This window comes from Bidens hawaiensis, unplaced genomic scaffold (genome assembly GCF_021521415.1).
Source record: "Bidens hawaiensis isolate Kalapana, Puna unplaced genomic scaffold, B.hawaiensis_p1.1 tig00001511_1, whole genome shotgun sequence".
Classification (NCBI taxonomy): domain Eukaryota; kingdom Viridiplantae; phylum Streptophyta; class Magnoliopsida; order Asterales; family Asteraceae; genus Bidens; species Bidens hawaiensis.
Genome location: NW_027491085.1, coordinates 3,895,673 through 3,918,572, shown reverse-complemented (window position 1 = coordinate 3,918,572; position 22,900 = coordinate 3,895,673). Strand labels below are relative to the sequence as shown.

Below are 22,900 nucleotides of genomic sequence, written 5' to 3'. Positions count from 1 at the left end.
GTCGGCATTAGGCTTTGTGTGCATTGGGTGTTTGGTTTTGGTCTTTGATTTGAGCTTGGGGCTTATGCATCAGGCATTTGATGCTTGAGCTTTAGGGATTAAGATTTTGTTGCAACATTATGAGTTTATACCAAAATAATTTGCCAAAATCCCAAAATGTATCTATTGAGGAAGTTTCTAAAATCAATCAACAAACACCATTCATTAATCTCTTTATTAAAATTGCATTACACTCTTTTGTTGTTGTGTACGATTACGTAAAAACAAAAGTTGCTACTAGTTATGGGTTTCAAATCCTCCATCGTCAAAGTTCTACAAGAAACAAATGGATGGTTGAAAACGAGGCGTACACCTTCAAATCAGCTTGAACCCATGCCTTAGAGCAGCTTCCCAAACCAAATCAATGTCGTCCACATTGATAGCACCAACTTCGTGGTGTTTCCATCCTTCAAGAAGATGAACGATGCCACCAGCATGACAAGCGTGGACCGCACCTCTTTCCAAGGTGTACTATTCGAATATACGTGTGAAACAAATATAAAAGTCAGTCTTTATATAAAATCATAAGTTAAAAAATGGACTGTAATAATAAACGTAACTATATATATTTTTTAAACTTTCTTGCAGGCACGAATAGTAGCCTTGTCATGTTACATTAACTCATATGAATCTACCCTTTTTAAAATAAGAAAAGAAAGAATAAGATTTTACATTTAATCTACGCATAACAATTTTCTTTAACTTGCACTATATAAAGGCCCTCTAAAAATATAATAGTGATAGTAATATTTCGTAAAGTAAGCATAATAATAATAGTACTTATAATAGTAACAACAAAATTAACTACAACAAGAAGAGAATTATTTTCTTTTTACATTACCTCACACACACCTAGTCCTTGGACATCATCAGGAAGCCTCATTGCTGCAAGCTTACCGTAAGTACAATCTTTTCTGATCTCAAATACGGGCGGGACAACAAACTGATGGAAATGAGTTCCGGGTGGTGCCCATCTTTGCTCTCTTGGCATCGCCCATTTTCCCAAAATCCACGTCTAGTTAGATTTTCAAAAGTAATTTAAATCAATGCAATGCTAATATTATTATCTTTTTGCTCGTTACTTCACTATCAACAAAGATTATTAGACATCAAACATGTACTATCTAACCTTGCAGTGTTCAGCTGATTGAAACTCTGTTACTTGACACAAAAAGTTTTGATTCTCTAGAGAAGCTTCTTGTTGAATGCTCTTAAATCTTTCCGTGGATTGCGTAAGCATCTGCATGGAAATTTAATAACCCGATATCAAAATCCTAGCTGTATTAAAAATGAAATACACATTTAGCTTTAACTTATTTCACTAAGCATTACCAAAATCAACTCGTTTATAATTAGCTGGAGAAATGTCACCTCTTCGTAGAATTAAAATTCGTGTTTTTCAACAAAATTCTAATTAATGGAACAAAACGAGTTCACATCAGGCAATCTAACATCGGTTGAACTGAACACTCGTTTTAAATTTTGTTAGTAAATAATCTTACATAAAATTATCTATATATGAGGCTATATGCAATAAAATTAAATATAACGTTTGAGTGATTTTCAAGATGTTGAGCCATTTCTTTTTTTAACTGCTGTTTTGTTTGACTCGTAATCACAAGTAAATGAGTTGAAATTGACACGCAAAAGTAACTTAACAATAAAACAATAAGCAATATTTTTTCTAGCTTAAACATACCAAGACTCTAACTTTACGACGAGCTAAATAAAGGGCAATAGCTCTTCCAAGTTTAGAGGTAGCTCCTGTTAAGAACACCTCTTTAATATCATTAGGAATCTCATTAAGAATAACTGCTGCAGTTAGTGTGTTTCCATGGACGACACGAACTCTAAGATCGGGATGTTTCATCACAAAAAGTTTCCCACCACCGTTCAAACCTTCATTCTGTAAAACCAAAACAGTTTTTACCAACACGGTTTATATTTATATAATGCTGCTTCTTGTTTCAAACTTCAATTTGTGTGAAATCATGAGCAAAAGTAGAATAGTTTTGATGCTTACTACGAATAAATATTTAGGGGTGAAAACGAGTAAATAAAGCTTCGCCTCTGAGTGGGTCCAAATTTCATTATAGGATCAAAATCCGATGTTCCCTTCGTGTAAGTGTAAATCATGTGAAATCTAAGATTTTTTTGGCAATTACTAGCTAACGTAGATATGTTTTATAGTACTTTTAACATAATTTTGAATTTTATGGCAAAACTTGCAAAAATACAATAGTGTCCATATAAATAACTACGTCGTTCTGCTGCCTAGGGGTATTGATTATTCGAATCAGATTTAAATTACCGGAAACTGAACCGCATTCAAGTTTCACGTTATCAGAATCTATCCTTTATTGGAGCTTAATTTCTAATTCGAATTCGATTCAATAACCACCCCTAGTTCTTCCATCTTCCAAAATACATACCTTGTTCAAGGCGGCGAGACTAAGAACCTTGACCCCAATCCTATCAGCCATACATATAGCTTCTTCTATTTGATAATTTATATCGTCTTTCGCGAATGGTAAAAAATACTGCAATGTAATAAACCCGTTAGTACGTAGTAAAATGCAATATTAGTTGTTATGGATCATCATTAAAAATCAACACTACCATGAAACCATATCTTGGCACAACCCAACTTTGAAGCAAATTTCCTCTAAGATGGCAGAAAGAGTACAAGAAAGTCTTGGATGTAACCCACATGAATAACATTCCCAAGAAAGCAAAAGGCCAAAGTGGTAACAAGACAAGTTTTGTAGTAAATGGCCATGAGCTTAGAGATCTAAATAGAAACGGGACATGCATTGATGACATGATATCAAGAACATGTATAAGAAACACAAATTCTGGTGCTTTAGCTTTCTTGCCTACAAAAACAAAATAACTTGTATTAGCCTTTAGACATTATAGGCTTACCCAAACACACACACGCACATGCATGTATGTATTACTAGACAAGTGCCCACGCGATGCAGCGGGTGTTTGAACTTGTTAATCATGTAACAAATATAAGTGTTTATGGTTCGGTTAAAACCTTGAAATAATCGTTTAAACCGGTCATTGTTTTGACTTCTTTTTTCTTTTTCTTTTTTTACTTTTGGTTTGTTGGTCGTTTTCAAAACGTAATGAACGGTTGGTTCGCGGTTTATACTGGCAACCAGCCATATGAAACCAGACCAGACTGTAAATGTTGAATGCATTTTAATGTTTTTTATTATTAATTATTATATATATTTTGTAATATAGGGTGAGGTTAAAATAAGAAGTGAGTTATTTGCAAGAAGTGTGAGAAGTAATATCGGGCGTTGGATGTGATCATCTGATGGTGGATATTGTTAGTGTGTTTTTTGTTCGGTGTGTTTTATTTTTTAAGGGTAAAAAACACTTCTTAGGATAGTTTTACTTCTTATTTTAACCTTGCTCTTGTAATATATATTAGATATAGTTAAAATTTAATTGAACATAATCTTTTTATTACAAATAACTTGGCTATACAACTTCAAATTAATCTAATTGCAATATGATTCATTTTGTGATCTTTGTTGTTGTTATTTCACATCCTAGATCTTCCATTAATATTTACCATTTATGTGGCTAAAATTATCATTTTTTATTTATAATCCTCTCAAGTATCATATTATGTTGGTGTTTAGTTATAATTGATGGTACATTTAAATTAATAATTATTTTAAACTAAATTTATTATTAAAGTTTAAACTGTGAAACCAAACTGAAACCAGGTCGTTAGTAACGATTCGGTTTCAACTTTCAATGGTTGAGTTTGGTTTTGGACGACAAAAAAATCAGTATTAACGGTTGAACTCATAAGTTTAACTTAAAAATCATCAAAACCGACACTGAACACCCCTACGTAACATATTAATTTATTTAAATTGAAAAAAATTATAACAATATCATATCCAAATTAAAGATAATAAAATGCTCGTTTTTATGGTATAATTTTTTTAATAAAAATATTAACGTTGAAAATGCTATAGTCGTTTAAAAATCATGGGTGAGAAGTTAGTTTACAAGTTAAATTAAAAACATAATATGGTTAAAGATGAGGGACCAAACTTGTAAGTTGAATGGATTGTGTTTAAAAGACAAGTTTACCCTTACTAACACATAACACATGTACATCATGTTTTAAGTGTTGTAAATTACTTAAAAACGAGTGTCTTAATTTGTCCTTGTTTGATGTATTATATATAATATAGATTTATTTATATGAATGCATGATAGACCTCTACATTAACTGAAATAGAAATGGATAAATATACCTTCATTTGAACTTATTTCTCTTTGAAGGTCCCAAGAATTCTCATTCATGGTCTTCCCCAAAACATCAAAAAGAGGCATAAAGAGGCAAAAATTGGTCTTCATATCTTTATGATGTATAAAATGGTACCTAAAGAGTGAAACATACAAAGTAATAAACCATTAGATCTTTTTTTCCCCTTTTGTAACTAAACAGCTTAACTACATACAAAACTATAAGGAAAGTTGGATCTTAGTAATTCATACTCTATCTTTTGACTAATAATAATAACGATATATATGTGTTTACAATTCGACCAATAAAAAATCTTAACTTTTACTTTCTTTTCAATAACAATCAACATAGCATATTTGTCATAGATTTATACTTGATTTTCACATGATTTCTTTCTAATAATGATTATGAGCGAAATGGAGAACCTTACTAGAAAAATCGAGTATATATCAAACGTAAAATGAGTGTAAATCTATGATAATTATTGTACAGGAATTGTTAGTGACAACGAAAATGAAACTTGGGAGTGACACTGAGTTAAACTATAAGTATTTTTATTATTGCCAAATGGTTTAAAGTTTGGATTATTAGAATCCATTTTGCCAAAACTATAATGAACTTTTCTTTGAATTCTACTTTAGGTCATAAATATACATCAAGCCTTGATCAAGGTTCTAGAAAGCTTGATTTTCACTAGATTTCTCTCACAATAAGAATTACGAATGTAGTGGAAAAACGTACTAACAAAATTAAGTATAAATTAAATGTAAACTGAGTGTAGTATCTATGATGATTATGTACCGAGATTGCTCTGGCAACAAAAGTTAAAGTTAGAATTATTAATTATATTATTAGTATAAATTATTATCGGCCGATAGATGATAGTTTGAATTATTAAAATCCAACTTTCCTTTAAATTATGATATGGAATTTGGTGAAAATGATTTGCTATGAACAAGAACAAGTACACGAGTATATCATATAAAAATATCAATTAAAATATAAAAAAGAAAAAACTAGATTTAAATAATCTTAATTATGAACTATTAGCAAATACAGTTCCAACTAACAAGATGGTTGCTGATGGTCCCACTTTTAAGATATCTGTTCCCAACGAGTCACGACAAGCGAAAACTAAACTACTTTAGTCTCCGTTCGTCGGAAAAACGTTTTTGACTTGAAAACTCCTTTTTGGCTGATAAATTCAACGTTTCGTACCGACTCTTTTTGTAACCTTATATTGGAGATTTATGAATCTTTTCTAGTAAAAACCAATTAATGAGTTTGCCGGAACCTTAGAACCACCATTGGAGTCAGCAGCGGTAGAAGAAGAGGGTCGCACCAGCACCCAACCACTAAGACGACGAACTAAGGCTCTGACAACGGAACGAACGACTGTTCTTTGGTTTGATCGGTCGATAATCAGGGGACCTAACACGTAGCTCTACGACGATGGTGGTGGATATGATGTTAGTAGTGGTGGTTCGATCTATTGATATATGAATTGAATAGTGATTCTATATATAGTTATATACTATATGAACTCCATTTATTTATTTATTTTGTGAGTAGAAGAAGTAGAAAATATAATAAAAAAATAAATAACTATAATTTAATTCAATATAGATAGATACGAGGAATCAAATGTAAATGTTTTTTAAAAAGGAAAACTGAATTTAAATAATCTCAACTATGGACTATTAGTAAATAAGAGTCATAACTAATGAGTTGATTGCTAATGGTCCCATCTTTTAGAATATTTGTTCCCAACGAGCCATGACTAACGGAAGCGTAACTCCGTTGAGCCGCTAGAAAAACATTTTGGCAGGAAAACTCCATTTTCCCTAGAAAAGTCCACCTGAACACCACTAATTACTTGAACACTACTGCTGACGCCCACCATCCAACACCAGCACCACCACCGTTGACCACCATTATCTGAACACCACCACCGGTGTAGTTATAGGGTTCCGACGACTTTAATTGTTGGGGCATTTACTAAAAAAAGATTCCTAATGGTCCGTTCTATGGTTACAAAGAATTTGGGATGAAAATGTTAAGTTTAATAGACGAAAAGGAGTTTCTAACCGAAAACGTTTGTCGGGTGACCACTTAGGCTTCCGATGACCTCAATAATCTAAGGTTAAAAAAGGTTTGGGACAAATATGTTGAATATTACGACGAAAATGAACTTTTCCTGCCGAAAACGTTATCTCGGCGACCAACGACAAACGGATTTACGCTTCCGTTAGCTACGGCACGTTGAGAACAAATATGTTAAAAGATGGGACCGTTAGCAGCCAACTCGTTAGTTAGGACTATTATTAACCAATAGTCCATAGTTTAGATTATTTTAATACAATTTTTCTTTAAAATTGAACAACTTTTATGTATAAATGTGTTTTTAGTTAAATTATAAGGATAAAAATAAGAATTTTAATATGAATGCTGTTAAATAATAAAAGAGAAACAAGTCTGTTGTTAACGTTGCTTATAGTATTTACATATGCATGTGACACTTTAAAACTAGTATATTTTTAGGTAATTACCTCAAGTCTAATTTATTTTTTCCTCTTTTATTTCTTTGACAATTTGATTGTTAATTATGAGGGCTAAAATAATTCTCAAAATTGTAATTAAGCCAAATATGTTTTACCTCTACATGCAGTTATGCACCAAGCCCTACTTAAAATTATGAATGCAAAACTTGCGTTAGTGTAGAAAGAATATATATACCAAACTTACGTTGGTGTATAAATAGTATATCTAAGCATCGGTGCGGCATCAAAAATATGATGAGGAACAACTTCGACATTACTGTGCCCCATACATCTGAGGAAATCGAAGACCAAAACATAACCGTAGAACATGATGACCGAACTATGTCCAATTAAAGTAGTGCCGGTTATTGGGACTCCTATGATCAGACACATAAATAATTGCTCCAAATATGTTGCATGCCCAGCTGCGCCAAATTAAAAATAATGATACAATGGTTCAATAAATGGTTGGTTAACAATTATACTAGATTTTTTTAACGGCCATTTGGATCATTGACGAGTCACTTAACCACCCGATTATCTCCATTTTACCCTCAGGAGGAAACCCACTATATGTGAGAAAAACTCCTGGAACCCCCTAATTTTTGTCACCGATGAGACTTGAAACCTTTTTGAAGTGAGGTATATATGTGTTTTACCTCAACTATTTGAGCTGAGGATCATTGGTAACTATTTTAATGATGTATCATAATTAAGTTTTATGGGTCAATGTAATGGATTTTGTTATTGTATAAACTATAAACTATTGTGATTGGATGTTGGTTTATTATAGTAATTGTACTTAATGTATTACATGAGTGCAAAATTATTGAGATGTTTTTTTTTACCTGTAAATGGATGGTTGACTTGAGAACTATGATGTAGCCAATGGTATTGTTGGAAGAAATATGATGAATGCGATAATCTATGAAGCCAATAATATAGAGGTTCCGAAAGCCCAATATGGAATATAATACAATATATGATCCCACTTGTTTTCCAAACAGGAAGATTGGTCATTGAAGGATTGATCAATAAGATTATTGAAGCTACAAGTGCCTGAAGTATGATGAAATTGTCCCTGTGATCGATGAGAAAAAAAGTCATCATATTTAAAACTCATGTTCAAGTGCCTAAAACACATCAAACGAGAAGAGTAAAGAGAACTTACCAGTGCCATTCGTCGTCGATTTGGTTGAAATCAATGCCCTTTTGAGATAATCGACGATTTCGATTAATAAAAAACAAACCTTGAAATGAACTCCATAGATTGTGCACAAGCCCTCTTAGTGAAGACAATATCAGAATATGCATACACCAACCATACTCACTTTGCCTCTTTTCATAGATTCTTGAATAAATGAAAACAAGAAGAAGTGGCCCAAACAAGATGTACTAATTCAAGCAACAATTCAAAAGCCATTAGAAAGCCAAGATAAAATACAATTAAATAGGTTTAATATCATTAGAAAGCAGCGTATATATATTAGAGAATATTATAGAATATATTAGTAGAGTTTTAGTATTATAATGTTAGTATAATTAGGAGATTGTATTGGATTATGTTTTCTTGTATATATTTCTTGTAACCCTATATATAGTTGATCAATAATATATTACATCGGACGTGGTTTTCATTATTCTACAATATACTCTCTTTTCTTTTGAATGTTAAAAAAAGTTTTGCGATATCAAAGTTCCTAAAATTGTCTAAAATACGCATGGTTGCAAAAACATTTAAGAACATAAATTAGTAACACAAACATTACCTACATTAATTGCGCAATGTAGACTCTTTTAATTACTGATTACATGCACCACTTCATCAAATTAACCACTTTAAACAAAAGTGCATATCATTTATATATATGTTTAAAGAATATTATGTGTGACAACATTTTTTAACCGTGTAATAACGTCACTTTACCAAATCTTAACCCATCTAAGGTGAAAGAAAGGTTAATTCTCAAAGCATTATATAAGTATGTGGTATTATAAATAAGTTTAAGGAGTTTATTTATATCAAAATTTGTTTTGGTGACCTCTTCACATAAAAAAAAAAAAAAAAAAAAAGAAAAGAAATCAGAAATCAAAGAAATTAACATATACCTTGTAACTGCCCAAATTCTGCCACGGCCAACTAAATAATGGGCCTTTTATACTCCCTGAAGAACGAACCCTTTTATTTACAAGGGTATCCATTCTCTTCAAAACCTCCTTGTTGTTTCCGAACACAAATGAGTACCATATATATACACATAACGAGCTCTGATTTGCATAGCCATGCATTGTAGGTGTGGGGTCACCGCCATACTAACTCTCGAAGAATGAGTATACTATATTAATAGCAAGAGCTTATAAATGAGTTGTGTCAGTGTATTGAATAATCTATACTTACACGTTGACCAATAATAATCATAACTTTTATTTTTGTTGCAAAGAGTAACCCCGTAACATAATCATCAATGATTTTACACTCAGTTTACATTTGATTAATACTCGATTTCGCAAGTACGTTTCTCCATTTCGTTCATAACTATTATTGTGAGAGAAATCGAGTGAAAATCAAGTATAAATCAATGATGATTATGCTATTGGGATTTCTTACGACAACAAAAATAAAAGTTAGAATTATCACTGGTCAAAGTGTAAGTATATATTATTATCGGCCAACAGGTAATAATTATGATTATTAAAATTCAATTTTTCGAAAAAGAAAATTAAAATAGACGATTTAGTTGAAAAAAAGGGTCAATTTAATAATACTCAATATGGAGCAAACAAATGTGGAAAGTGAACAAACAAATATAGACAATGAACTAAATGATGAACAAACAAATGTGAAAAATGAACAAAAGGGTTACATTTGGAAAGGGCCTAGGTTTCTAGTTCAACTTATGCTACTAAAATGATTGAGCAGTCATGGAAATTTGACGAGAATGGAAGTTTTACTTTATTTTAGATTTTTTTGGTTTTTTGTTTTAATAAATTTATAGCAAAAATACAAATTTACGTAAAGTATTTACGTTTAAACTACATTCACTTTTGTCTTTTAAATTGTTCATAAAACACCTATTCAATTTAAACTGTGACATAAATAAATTTTGAAAAAGAACAGGTATAAAATTAAAAGGCTTGACCAGAACAAAACATATAAATATTTTACATTTGAAATCTTCACATGTGGCCTAGTGATCGGAAGACTTGGGTTTTCCAATAGATCTTCTAAGTTCGATCATTACTTGTGTCTATTTTGATGGATTATGGCAAAAAATAATTTGAGTTATGCATTGTGAGGTTGTCAGTTTGAATTCAGAGCCCACCCCGGGATTTCGTCCCACCATGTGTTATGTCATATAGTTCTGCTTTTGTAGTGGCACAACGGCTGTCAAGTGGTAGCCGACGGTATTAGTTTCACGGGAGAACGTTCAAACCAAACTCTAAAGTCAGTGTGAGACTGGTTCAACATAGTCTGGACAGAATGGGCAACATGCTCTCCATATTTGAGGAGTGCGGTGCCATAACTGACAACACACAAGAAAGTCACCGTTTCTAAAAAAAAAGAAAAGAACACAACGTTTGAGCTAAACGTAGTCACGGTGCCACAGTTCCACTTCATACTAACACAAAATCATTTTTGTGTGTAGCGTTGGCACGCATGTGTACTTACACCATAAAACAAATCTGATTTTGATAACTTGCGCACAAAGTAAAAGTGTAGCATCTGAAAGTAGGTCCATGTATGATGCGCACTTGTGCATGCCACTTTTGAAAATATATGAATGGAATTAAGTGTTGGCCTGGACCATAACCATTAATCGCTATTAACTACACATATGCATGCCACTTTTGAAAATATATGAATGGAATTAAGTGTTGGCCTGGACCATAACCATTAATCGCCTTATCTTAACATCAATCCACTTTGGCTATTGAATAGCTTGACCAAAGGTCCATATTAACTACATACACTCCGCTCATTGTTTTTGATTTTGTATTTTATACGACATTTCGTGTACACAGTACATACAAAGATGCCTACATACGTGTTGCGCGATTGCATACGTACTTACATAAAACATGCATATTTTTTTTATCATCTCTAGCCTTGTGAACGTTAAACATTCAACAAACCATTCAGTTAAAAGTTTGTTTATGTTTGATATTTATTAATGAACGAAATGAACATGTTTTTATGTTTGTTTAGTAAAATACATGAACACATTGGCTTACCATTCGCTCATTTAAAAAATGAACGTGATTGTATGTTCCTTTGCGTGTTCTCAACTGCCCATTTGCTTGTTCAGGCTAACTTAAATAAACAAACACAAACAAGCCCTCCTCCATCTTGAGTTGGTTCATTTACAACTTTATCTTTAGGTAAAATAAAAAACTAAATAAACTAAAAACAAAATGGGTCAAACATGTTGAAAGTTGTGTGTCAAGAACGAATAGATATAACTCACCAAAACGAAAATACACATGAAACGAGTATTGAATAACTCAGAATATTTTATAGAGGAAATATATATAACTCAAAACCTCTATTACACATAACACGTGTCTCTCTTGATAAACCATAATTCGGTTACTTCTCACGTGTTCTATAATATCTAACCTAACTTAGTTTATATAGACTAACCATAACTTGCTAGCCAATACATTACAAATCATATTTTTTTACAAGATTACAATTTATTTATTAGAATGTCTTCTACATGTATTTAAAAGCAAAAAAATCAAAAAAGTTTATGTTAAAACTAATTTTTTACATGTTAAATCGAGTTTTACATGTAAAATGAAAAATTTTCAGTTCCTTATTTTTTGAGTTCCCTCTTGAATCTCTCTCTCTCTCTCTCTCTATATATATATATGTGTGTGTGTGTGTGTGTGTGTTTCATTTAACAACTTAAAAAAAGTTAACAACTTTTAATAACTCTTAAAAACCAAATATTTTTTTTATATAATAACATTATTTAAGAGTATTTTTATCATATTTGACCTATAAAACTTTGATTTATATATATAAATCACAAGTTTACATATGAGTAAAATTTATGTAATAAAAAAACTTACATATTTGTAAAAGAAAATTAGACATGTGTAAAAACTAATATGTATAATTGTTATCATATATAAAAATATAAAAAATGATAAAACTACACTAAAAACATATTAACATGCAAAAAGTTTTATAAAAAATGTTGGTTACTAAGAGTCCATTAGAATTCTTAAATAATTTAAGAGTTTTGTAATGATACCCATCACACACACACACACATATATAGGGAATAGTTAAGGTGGAAAATCATTTTAGTGCGAGAAATCAATATGAACAGCTGGTTTAATTTTAAATCATAAATATTTAAAAATAAATGAAAATGGTTTAATTGCAACCATAATTATCTTATCTCTTTAACTAATACAACTATTAAAACTATTAATTTCTGTAACCAATTAAAATAATTAATCAAACTAAAATAATTAAAAAATATATAAAGAATTCATTTATTTTTGTAACTTGTTTTTCTTACATCTTATTTTTTATCCTACACAATTTCTACACCACAATTTCTCTCTCCAAAACAATTTATTTAAGCTCAATGCATCGATCTCCATCAATGTGTAATTTTCTTCGAAGTCTTCCGCTAAGTATTTTTCCCCAATTAACATACCTACATAAATTAATACATAGTTACATTATAATAAAATATACAAAAAAATAATAAAAAAAAATTCTACACAAGTTTGTATTATAATATAAAAAATATATACAACCTATAGTCTTACACAAAAGCATAAAACATACACAACAACATACAACCTACAAATGTAATTCGGTATCAACTATCAACAAATATATATAAGCTACATGGAAAATACATATATCATACATATGTGTAGATTAAATATCAATAACAATATACACCATACAAAAAAACATAAACCTATACTTGTATTTAAACATCCACAATTATATATAACATATACGAACATGAACACAACCTACACATGTGTTTTTAATATTAATATAAACATTTGAATAATCCGAATAATTTATTTTTTTTCGAATAAAAGCTGAATTATTCGATTCAAATTCGTATTCATATTACATGCCATATCCGAAATTCGATTTGATTCGTATTTAAAACTTGAATTTGAATCGAATACGCCGAATTCGAATAAATTTGACTAATTCAAGTTCGCCTATGTTAAAATTTTCAAAAACCGAAATCATAATTATAAAACACACAAACGTTAGTTTAAAGTAGATACAATACCATGTGATAATAAACTCAAAATTAAAATATAAATAGTATGGGATAAAAAGTAGTAATATGTGCTATCGGGTTTTAAATTTTGTGTAATGGACATTAAACACACGCGCGCGCGCGCACACACACATATATATATATTAATTTGAATTCGAATTTCGAATCGAATAATAAATCATAATTTCGTATTTGAACTTTATTCGACAACTAACATGAATCGAATTCAAATTTTTTAAAAACCAATTCGAATCTTAATAATCGAATTCGAATCAAATTTTGAACACCCCAAATTTTAGAGATCATAACGAATTTAAAATATATTGAGTATAAATATAATATCATAATATACCCCTTGGTGAATATGTCAACAATTTGATATTAGGATGGTCCATGAAGAACACTTGTTTGGCCGTGTTTGACCTTATATCAGATAAAGTGGTTATCTATTCCAATGTGCTTAATAAGTTGGTGTTGAACAAATTACCGGTTGGTCCAGTTAATGACCTTGTTTCAGTGGGACTAGTGCAGTGCTGCTTGAGATGGAGGATGATGCAGTCCAAATAAAACTTCCGGGGCCAACAAATTTCTATGCAAGGTGTTATTTGTGATATAGTTTCAATTTCTAAGCAATGCGTTATTCGGGATATAGTTTCACCTGTCACTGTTTAACAAAAAAGGTAATTTGTAAAGAAAATTAAAAAAAAAGGTTTTAAGTCTCCATGCTAAAACCCACCCTTTTAGACTTGCCTAAAATAGAATTATAGAAGTGCCTAAAGTTAGTTTCTCATATTTGTCAACAAAGGGAAGTCAGTCATCTATTTATTATGAGAAAATAGGTGTTCTTGACTCACGGTTGGAGCATAAAAATTAGCATAGATGATTGATATCTCATCTCAGGAAAACTTAACCGGATATTAGACCATGTATAGTGGGACGTTTTCCCACCCAGAACCGTGGGGAAGGAAAGGAGGAAGATGATTGGCTGCTTTACTTTCTTTTTAATATAAAAAAGAATAATAATATATTAATGATAAAATGATTTGAATGAGCCTCATCTACTACACCTCTTTTAGCCAAAAAGCCCCTACGATGACTTGACGACACATGGCGCAAAACGCCCCCCATAAGGACTCCATCCGTTACACACAGACTTGGAGGTGGCTCGAAACAATCAAACACTGTTAAAAAACATAACTATGAGAAAATAGGAAATGCTACTTAATTCCAAAAACGTAACGATGATGCGTTCCATACCTATTAACTCCATAAGTCTATAACCTAGGGCCAAATACTATCGAACTCAAATAAGGTGGGTTGTGTTTGGATCTGGCACACCGCACACACATAAACATAAACAATATTGCAAGAGAAAAATAAACGAATATGAACATACGAGGTTTACGTGGTTTGGTTGGCTGACCTACATTCATGGGTAGCAAGCACGACAATTTCTTATTGCTAATGGCCTCACTTGTGAGGATTTACAAGTATATATAAGAATTATAATGTATAGGCTATATTAGGATTTCTAGCTTACAACATATGAAAATATAAACAATCTTTAAGATATAGGGCCCCCACCCCCCAACCCAAATGTCTTTTATCTTAATAAAACTCAATTACTCAGTCTTCAATTAAACTCACCCTTGTCGTGGCACGCACATAGCCTGCAGTTGGTGGAAAGGGAACAGTACACAGCCGGCGGAAAAGGAATAGTACATAGCCGGCGGAAAGGGAACAGTACACAGCCGGCCTTGTCACTTTCAGCCGCTGCCTACCCACCAACCAGCATGGCACGTGCGTAGCCCATAGTTGGTAGAACAGGAATATTATACAGCTGGCTGTACCTGCTTGGAAACCTACCTTCGGCTATAAATACTCCAACACCTTGGAACGGTATCATTATCTTGTATCTTATCTTCACTAGCTATTTCTCTCAATATACACTTATATTCAGAGCAATCTAGTCTGATTCTCACGCCGGAGGGTGGTCACAAGGAGGAACCCCCCATTCTCAGTGACGAGCTCACGGTGCCTGTTTTGCAGGTCATCCGAAGAACAATCATCTTTGCCGGACCTAATCCTCGTGGGAAACATTACTTAACCCCCAGATTATCCGTAATCCGCCCGGGGTCACTTAGTGTTTCTTCATTGGCGTCATCCGTGCATAAAAGCTAGAACTAATTCTCAGTTTTTTCAAAACTTCTGAAAAAATGGTTAACGTTACTCCGGTCCCAAGGCCAGTAAGTGACCAAGAAACCCCGGTAACCACAACCCCAGCTACTGGGGGGAACACCGGCGGTTACACAAATTTTACGAACACTACCCCGGTTACCCAAGCCGGGCAAGTGCAGTAAACAATATTTCACTGGGGTTCACTGATGCCCAGTTGGAGAAACAGACGAGGCTCCCTCGCCAAACACTCGATCAAGTTAAGGCGTGGGCCGAAGCACGTCAGAAGGAATTCCAAGCTGAGTTGGATGAACGCTTGCGTTCACTCCAACAGGCTGAAGAATTCGGAAGCACTCGACAACAGCTCAACATGAACAGTGAGTGCGAGTACTCGGACGATGATCGGGAGGAATCCGACACCGACGCAAACCCTCGCCACAGGGCGAAAGGGAAGCGTAAGGAAACGGACTTCCAACCAAGAAGGAATTTTGGAGAAACCTTCAAACCAAGGAACGCGGGGGGAAACCCACGTGACTTCTCCAAAACCTTTAGACCAACTGCTGCAAATGCGGGAACGTCCAAGTTTGCAAGGGACATTGCGGAAGCAATCGCCCCGAGAAGTGCCAAACAGATGTCCAACATCGGCACTTATGATGGTATATCCTACCCAGACGATCACTTGAACAGATTCATAGCGGGGGCAACCGTCAGCAACTGGACGGAACCCACGTGGTGTTATATGTTCCAGATGACGCTGGTTGGAGCGGCCAGGGCGTGGTTCGATCGTTTACCGGTCCACCACATCTATGATTGGGCGGACTTTCAGCACAAGTTCAGCCAACACTTCAGTCAACAGAGGAAATATACTGAAGAACAGTGGACGATCCTCAACTGCGTTAGAGAGGAGGATGAATCTTTACTAGACTTCATCACTCGCTTCAACTCCAAAAAGCTGAGTCTGGGCAACATAAGTGAAGATCTTGTTCGCGCCGCTTTCATCCAGGGCGCCGAATACCCAGAGCTTATCCGCACGTTGACGGGTAAGGACGGCATGCCATCCACATGGGATGTCATCATGACGGCGGCCAAGCGCTTTGCCGAGACGGAGAAGCAACTAGGTAGGGATCTTCCCCAGAGTACACACCTCTACACGCAGAGGACCAGAGAAAACAACGTTCGGACCGCCCGGCAGAACAAAAAGAGGAAGCTAGGTATTTGGCAGTCAAGGGTAAACTTTGACACCACATCCAGCTCTCGCCCTCTCGTAGGTGGAAGGGATAACACGCACCCTTCAAACCGAAAACACCGGTGGACGCCACTCACCAAAAGCGTCACGGAGATATTTGCCACTGAAAAACTCCCATGGCCGAAAGCTCCAGTGATTCGGCAGCGACCTAATGCGGATAAGAGCAAGTCCTGTGACTTCCACGGGACAAAGGGTCACAACATTGAGGAGTGTACATCCTTGAGGGATATTGTTGAAACATTCGTCAAGGATGGAAGACTTACACACCTTGTGGCATCAATCAAGAATAGAGGAAGGAATGATAACCGGTACAAAGGCAACGGACGAAAGCCCGTTGACATCAGCATCCACATTTTTCAGAGTAACATCAGAGGAAGAAAAAGACGAACGACAGAACCATGCGCGTGGAAGGAAGCTGAGGTGCGCTTCCCGCGAGTGCCAGGAGGACCCAGCAAAGAAGGCCCTATCGTCATCAGAAGCCAGCTGGGGCACTACATCACTTCCCGCACTCTTGCTGACAACGGCGCCTCGTCAACGGTTATGTACAGGCAGTTCTTCGACAAGCTAGACGACGAAGACAAGGAACGCCTGGAAACGGTCTACGCCTCAATGGAAGGGTTCGATGGCAGCACAAACACCCCCATGGGTATCCTATCTTTCCCCGTCATTCTCACGGACGGGAAACACTCCCGCACAGAAGACGTGGACTTCGTCGTAATGAGGAAGCCACACCACACATACGACATCCTCTTCGGGAGAGACGGGATGGCGAGATTCAACACTGTGGTATCTTCAGTCCACGGCATGATGGGATGGCCAACTGCTGAGGGTGTAGCGATGATCACCGGTATCCCCCAGGTATGCATCGCATCTGTCTCATCTAAACCCAAACCAAAGATGGCTAAACCAACCATCACCGAACCAGAAAAATGGGCCATCAATGGCAAATACCCTGACCAGGCTGTTACCATTGGCCCAAAAATCACTGATCCTACGCGCACCTTACTCAAACGCTTACTACAGAAAAAAGCTGACATCTTCGCGTGGACACCAGCTAACATGACTGGTGTACCTCGAAGTAAAGCAGAGCATAAGCTCAAGTGTGACACGGCTTTTGCGCCAGTCATACAAAAGCGCAGAGTAATGGGGGCGGAACAAGCTAACGCGTGTAGAACCCAAGTCAAGGAACTCCTTGACGCGGGCATTGTACGCGTTAGTAGATATCAAACATGGGTTGCAAATCCCATTATGGTACCGAAGGCTAACAAACAATGGCGCATGTGCATAGATTTCAAAGATTTAAACAAAGCATGCCCCAAAGATTGTTACCCGTTACCCGAAATTGACCTCAAAGTGGATTCATTAGCACCGTTTCGCCTTAAATGCTTCCTTGACGCATATAAGGGGTACCATCAAATCCACATGGCTGTAGATGATCAGGACAAAACCGCATTTCGGACGCCCGATGGCACATTTTGTTATCAAATGATGCCATTCGAACTTAATAATGCAGGGTCCACATATCAACGCCTGATGGACAAAGAGTTTCATGCCCAAATTGGGAGAAGCTTGGAAGTCTACATGGATGATTTGGTCATCAAAAGCCCTGAGCCAGAAGCGATGTTGAAAGACATCGAAGAAACTTTCAACACGCTCAGAAAGATAAACATGAAGCTCAACCCGAGCAAGTGTTCCTTTGGGATGGAAGAAGGGAAGTTCTTAGGAGTCATTGTTACTAAAGATGGCTTCAGAGCGAACCCTGAAAAGGTCGAAGCCATTATCAAAATGGAATCACCTACTACCATCAAGCAAGCTGAGACACTGAATGGACGCCTAGTCGCACTTAACCGCTTTTTGTCGAACCATGCGGATAGGTCCTTCCCATTCGTGTCAACATTGAGAAACTGTTTAAAGAAAACGCACTTCCGCTGGACACCAGAAGCGGAAGCAGCTTTTCAAGAAATTCGGTCACGCTTGATCGAACTCCCAACGCTCACAGCACCAGAAGCGGGGGAGGAATTAATCATATACCTTTCCGCCACAGATAGAGCAACCGGGGCAGTCCTGCTGGTAGAGCGAAAAGGTATCCAGATGCCTATTTACTATGTTAGCCGTGTCCTAACAGACGTAGAAACCCGGTACTCTACCCTGGAAAAATTAGTCTTAGCACTTGTACAGGCTTCACGCAGACTAAGACGATATTTCCAGGGTCACCCAATCACCATTCTCACCAACTTCAAACTCGCAAACGTTCTAGGCAAACCCGAGTTATATGGACGTCTAGCCAAATGGGCAATTGAGTTGGGGGAATATGCGATAAAGTACAAGCCAAGACCAGCCATAAAAGGCCAGGTCTTGGCAGACTTTATTGCAGAAGTCCCCGCTTCGCGGGAGAAAGAGTGCCAGGATGAGGCTCAACCCTCCCCAGCACATGACATCAATGATGTCTGGCGACTCTACACTGATGGAGCAGCCAGCAACGAGGGTTCAGGCGCAGGGTTGAAACTAACCAACCCAGCAGGCCAAGAATACACTTACGCTATTCGACTGGATTTTCCAAGTACGAATAAGGAAGCCGAGTATGAAGCATTCTTGGCCGGGCTGAGAATTGAACGTAAGATGGGAGTGAAAAACTTGGAAGCCGACGTGGATTCCATGTTAGTAGCCAACCAAATAAACGGGACGTACACGGCCGTAAACGACGCAATGGCCCTGTACCTCGCACAAGCAAAAACCCTTATGCGCGATTTTAATGATTGTAAAGTCATACACGTCAAGAGTAGCGAAAACAAATCTGCGGATGCGTTAAGCAAGCTTGCATCATTAGTCTTCACCCATTTGGGAAAGGACATCCGCATTGAACTCCTTGAAGCACCATCAGTCCCGCACAAGGAAATTTGTGTCATCCAAACCGGCACAGAAACGTGGATGACACCGATAATAAATTACCTTGCAGCGGGTATACTACCAGAGTCAAAAACACAGGCAAGAAAAATACGTTGTAAAGCATTAAACTATCAACTCATCGATGACATCCTTTACAGACGTAACTTTCTTGGCCCACTCTTAAGATGCGTGGACAACCAAGATGCTGACTACCTCCTAAGGGAAGTACACGAAGGCATCTGTGGAGTACACGCAGGTCCACGTGCTGTTGTAGCTAAGTTAAACAACGCGGGATACTTTTGTCCGGGGATGCATACGGATGCGCTGGCATACATCAGAAAGTGTAGGTCTTGCCAGCTCTACGCACCCAACACGCATCGCCCGAATAATGAACTTGTTCCAGTCACCTCTTCATGGCCATTTCAGAAGTGGGCCATTGATGTGACAGGCCCATTTCCTACAGCAGCAGGAAACGTTCAGTTCCTAGTGGTAGCCATCGACTACTTCACCAAGTGGATAGAAGCAAAACCCTTAGCCCAAACAACCGCAAAACATATTAAAAAATTTATTTGAGAATTTATTATTTGTCGTTTTGGACTTCCACAGACTTTGGTGAGTGATAACGGCACCAACTTTGCTGACAAGAAGCTACAAAAGTGGCTGGAAGAACTTCAAATCACCCACACTTTTACCTCAGTGGCACACCCGCAAGGTAACGGTGTGGTGGAAAGAGAAAATAAAAGCATCGTCGAAGGCATAAAGAAAAGACTCCTGGAACACAGATCCGGCTGGGTGGACGAAGTTCCACACGTCCTTTGGGCAAACAGAACGCTGAAAAAGGCCAGTACGGGAGAAACCCCGTTCAGCCTCACTTATGGCACTGAAGCCATGGTCCCAGTCGAAATTGGTTTACCCTCACCAAGGGTCTTGATTCAGCTAGAAGACAATGATGCGGAAAGACGGTTAGATCTTATGCTAACCGAGGAACGCAGAGACTTAGCCGCAGCGCGTGAAGAAAACTACAAGCGACAAATGCAAAAGTACTACAACACGCGGGTAAAACTCTGCAACTTCAATGTAGGAGATTACATATTGCGTAACAACGAGGCTTCAAACCAAGAGCGCCCAGGAAAACTGGCACCGGTCTGGGAAGGACCGTACATTATCAAAGAAGTTTTGGGAAAAGGCGCATACCGGCTCGAAAGGCTCGATGGCACTCCTATCCCAAGAACATGGAACGGAGCTCAATTACGCAAATGTTACATGTAGATCAATTCCAAACTTGTAAAGAAAAGGCCTAGAGCCACTTCTAATGGAAATGATTCTCCTTTATCACATTGTGTTGATAGCCTTACCTTTATACTAATGAACTTCCCACACTAATATGCCGGTATTCACCGCATAAATATGGGAAGAAGTAAGTCGTTGCGTGTGGAAGGCGGCAAAACCCGCATAAACACATAAAACGGTAAAAATTTCTAAGGAAAAGATAAGGAAAACCTTCACGCAGGTCAGCTATAGGTGAAGTTTGGTCATACCATTAAATGAAAGTGACGGTCCTACCCGCACAATCATGATAAGAGGAAACTGAACATTAACCTATTGGCAACCGCGCGTCGAAAGGTTAACTTATTCAAAACACTTAGAAAATTTCAAAGGAAAAGATGAGGAAAACTTCCACGCAGGTCAGATATAGGTAAAGTTTAGCCATCCTACTAAGTGAAAGTGACGGTCTTATCCGCACAATCACGAAAGAGGAAGCAAAACTTTAACTTATTATCTGCCACGTTGAAAAGTTAACTTATCTAAGTACTCAAGAAATTACTAAGTTAAAACAAAATATGAGCGAAATAAACAAGGCAAGGCATTAACAAATAATCTTTATTCCATCAACATTCAAACATTACATGAATTGCTGGGTACATACCCGCATACAAGATTAGAAGTCTATACAAACATAAAAATCTACTCTAATGGTGGAAAGGGATCTAAAGTATCAAGCTTCATGACCACTCCCACTTGGACCCGCACCATCAGTAGAGTGTGGCGGTTCAAGGAAAGCTTTGAGGATAGCTAGCCCATCATCAGCAGCAGCAATCTCGTTTACCTTCTCCACCACCGGATGCGGGAAGACGGCATACTGATTCACTGCTTGGTCATACGCAGCTTCAGTATCCACATTGTAAAGAGGGAAGTTGGAAGGCGGAATGCCTTGTTCAACAAACCCTAGACCAAGCAGGAAGCCAGCCTTTCCCCATCCTCATGAGAAGCGTTGAGGGCTGCGCTCATTGCATCGTCATATGATGTGTTCGTAAACACCCGATGCACAACCTAAAAAACATAAGTATATCAAAAACTCTTCTAAGGAAAAGCGTAAAGAAATTGTGAAACTGCGCATACCTGAGACAACGCTTCTCGGAGAAGCCATTCCTTGGTAACCAGAGCCTCCTGGAGGGCAGCTTGAGCTTCATTACGGGCGCGTTCGGCTTCGTTCTTTGTAAGGTTGGCAAGCAACACATCTTTGGCTGCAGCCTCTTCGACGCCCTTTAGCTTACGCTCAGTGTGGTCAAGCACCCCCCTCTGGTCCAAGATCTCTTGGAGCTTCTTGGCATCTTCCATGGCCAAGGCATCATGAGCCTGCTGGAGCCTCTCTAATTTGGCTTTAAGTTCCTCATTCTCGATGCGTAGAGGCTCAGCAGCAGCTTCAGCCTTGGTGGCCCTCTCGGTTGCATTCCGTGCAGTTTCCTTAGCCAACCGAAGCTGTTCATTAACAGCTTGGGCGGCCTTGGAACGGGCCTCGAGACGAGCCTGAACTTCAACCTCAAGGGCCTTGAAGGCCTTCTTCTTCTCCGCAGCAACGGCGGAGAGCCTCCTGTTCTCCTCCCGGACAGCCCGCGCCTGAGCTACTTCTTGGATACGAGCTGCCTTTAACTTGTCGTTTTCACGACAAAGCAGCTCGACGCGCGGCTGCATCCGGGCTACGAGAATGCGGAGCTCATTTGTCAACCTACCCTCCTGGTAGCTTGACATTGCTTCCCCCAGCGCCCCACTTGGGGCGGCATGGCGCGCCCACTCGACGCATTCCACAGGCGTCCGAAGGGTTGTTCCTCGGCGGATGTTCCATCGTGGAACATACACTTCATTGGAATCCGACACTGCAAAAGCAAAAAGCAGTTAGGAAAAGATGACAAAAAAAAATATATAAAATAAAATAAAATAATAAAAGGCCAAAATAACCCTACGCACCTGTAGGGTCGACGACAGGCCTGTAGCCGCCAAACCCATCACCCGAACCTAACGGATATCCATCCAAGAGGTCAGGCAGATGGGAAGGAGACAGAGATTGGCTTGACGCCCCAACCCCGGACATACCTGAAGGACCGGCCGTAGTCGCCGGCGCCGGAGGAGGCATAGCGGAGGCCGCCGTGGTAGAAACCAACGGAGGTGAACTCACCGG

At 37.3% G+C, this 22,900-nt stretch overlaps 1 protein-coding gene across 1 annotated transcript; it reads right to left on the bottom strand.

The window, feature by feature from the left end:
• Positions 1-205: 205 nt before the first annotated feature.
• LOC143583504 (very-long-chain aldehyde decarbonylase CER3-like) lies at positions 206-9,120 on the bottom strand. The gene is made up of 11 exons (XM_077065794.1): positions 8,974-9,120; positions 8,036-8,259; positions 7,713-7,945; positions 7,070-7,289; positions 4,332-4,459; positions 2,659-2,915; positions 2,472-2,579; positions 1,739-1,945; positions 1,169-1,279; positions 881-1,054; positions 206-510 (listed from the first exon to the last, which is right to left on the bottom strand). Exons 1-11 carry the CDS (start codon positions 9,064-9,066, stop codon positions 355-357), a joined length of 1,911 nt encoding a protein of 636 aa, XP_076921909.1. The 5' UTR covers positions 9,067-9,120; the 3' UTR covers positions 206-354.
• Between the last annotated feature and the right edge of the window lie 13,780 nt (positions 9,121-22,900).

Excerpts from the sequence above, each read along its gene's own strand:
- LOC143583504 (XM_077065794.1), bottom strand. The coding sequence starts at position 9,066 with ATGGATACCCTTGTAAATAAAAGGGTTCGTTCTTCAGGGAGTATAAAA. Across the intron at positions 7,290-7,712 it reads AGTCAACCATCCATTTACAG|CTGGGCATGCAACATATTTG; the intron begins GTAAAAAAAAAC and ends AATTTGGCGCAG. Across the intron at positions 2,580-2,658 it reads TGCCAAGATATGGTTTCATG|TATTTTTTACCATTCGCGAA; the intron begins GTAGTGTTGATT and ends ATTACATTGCAG.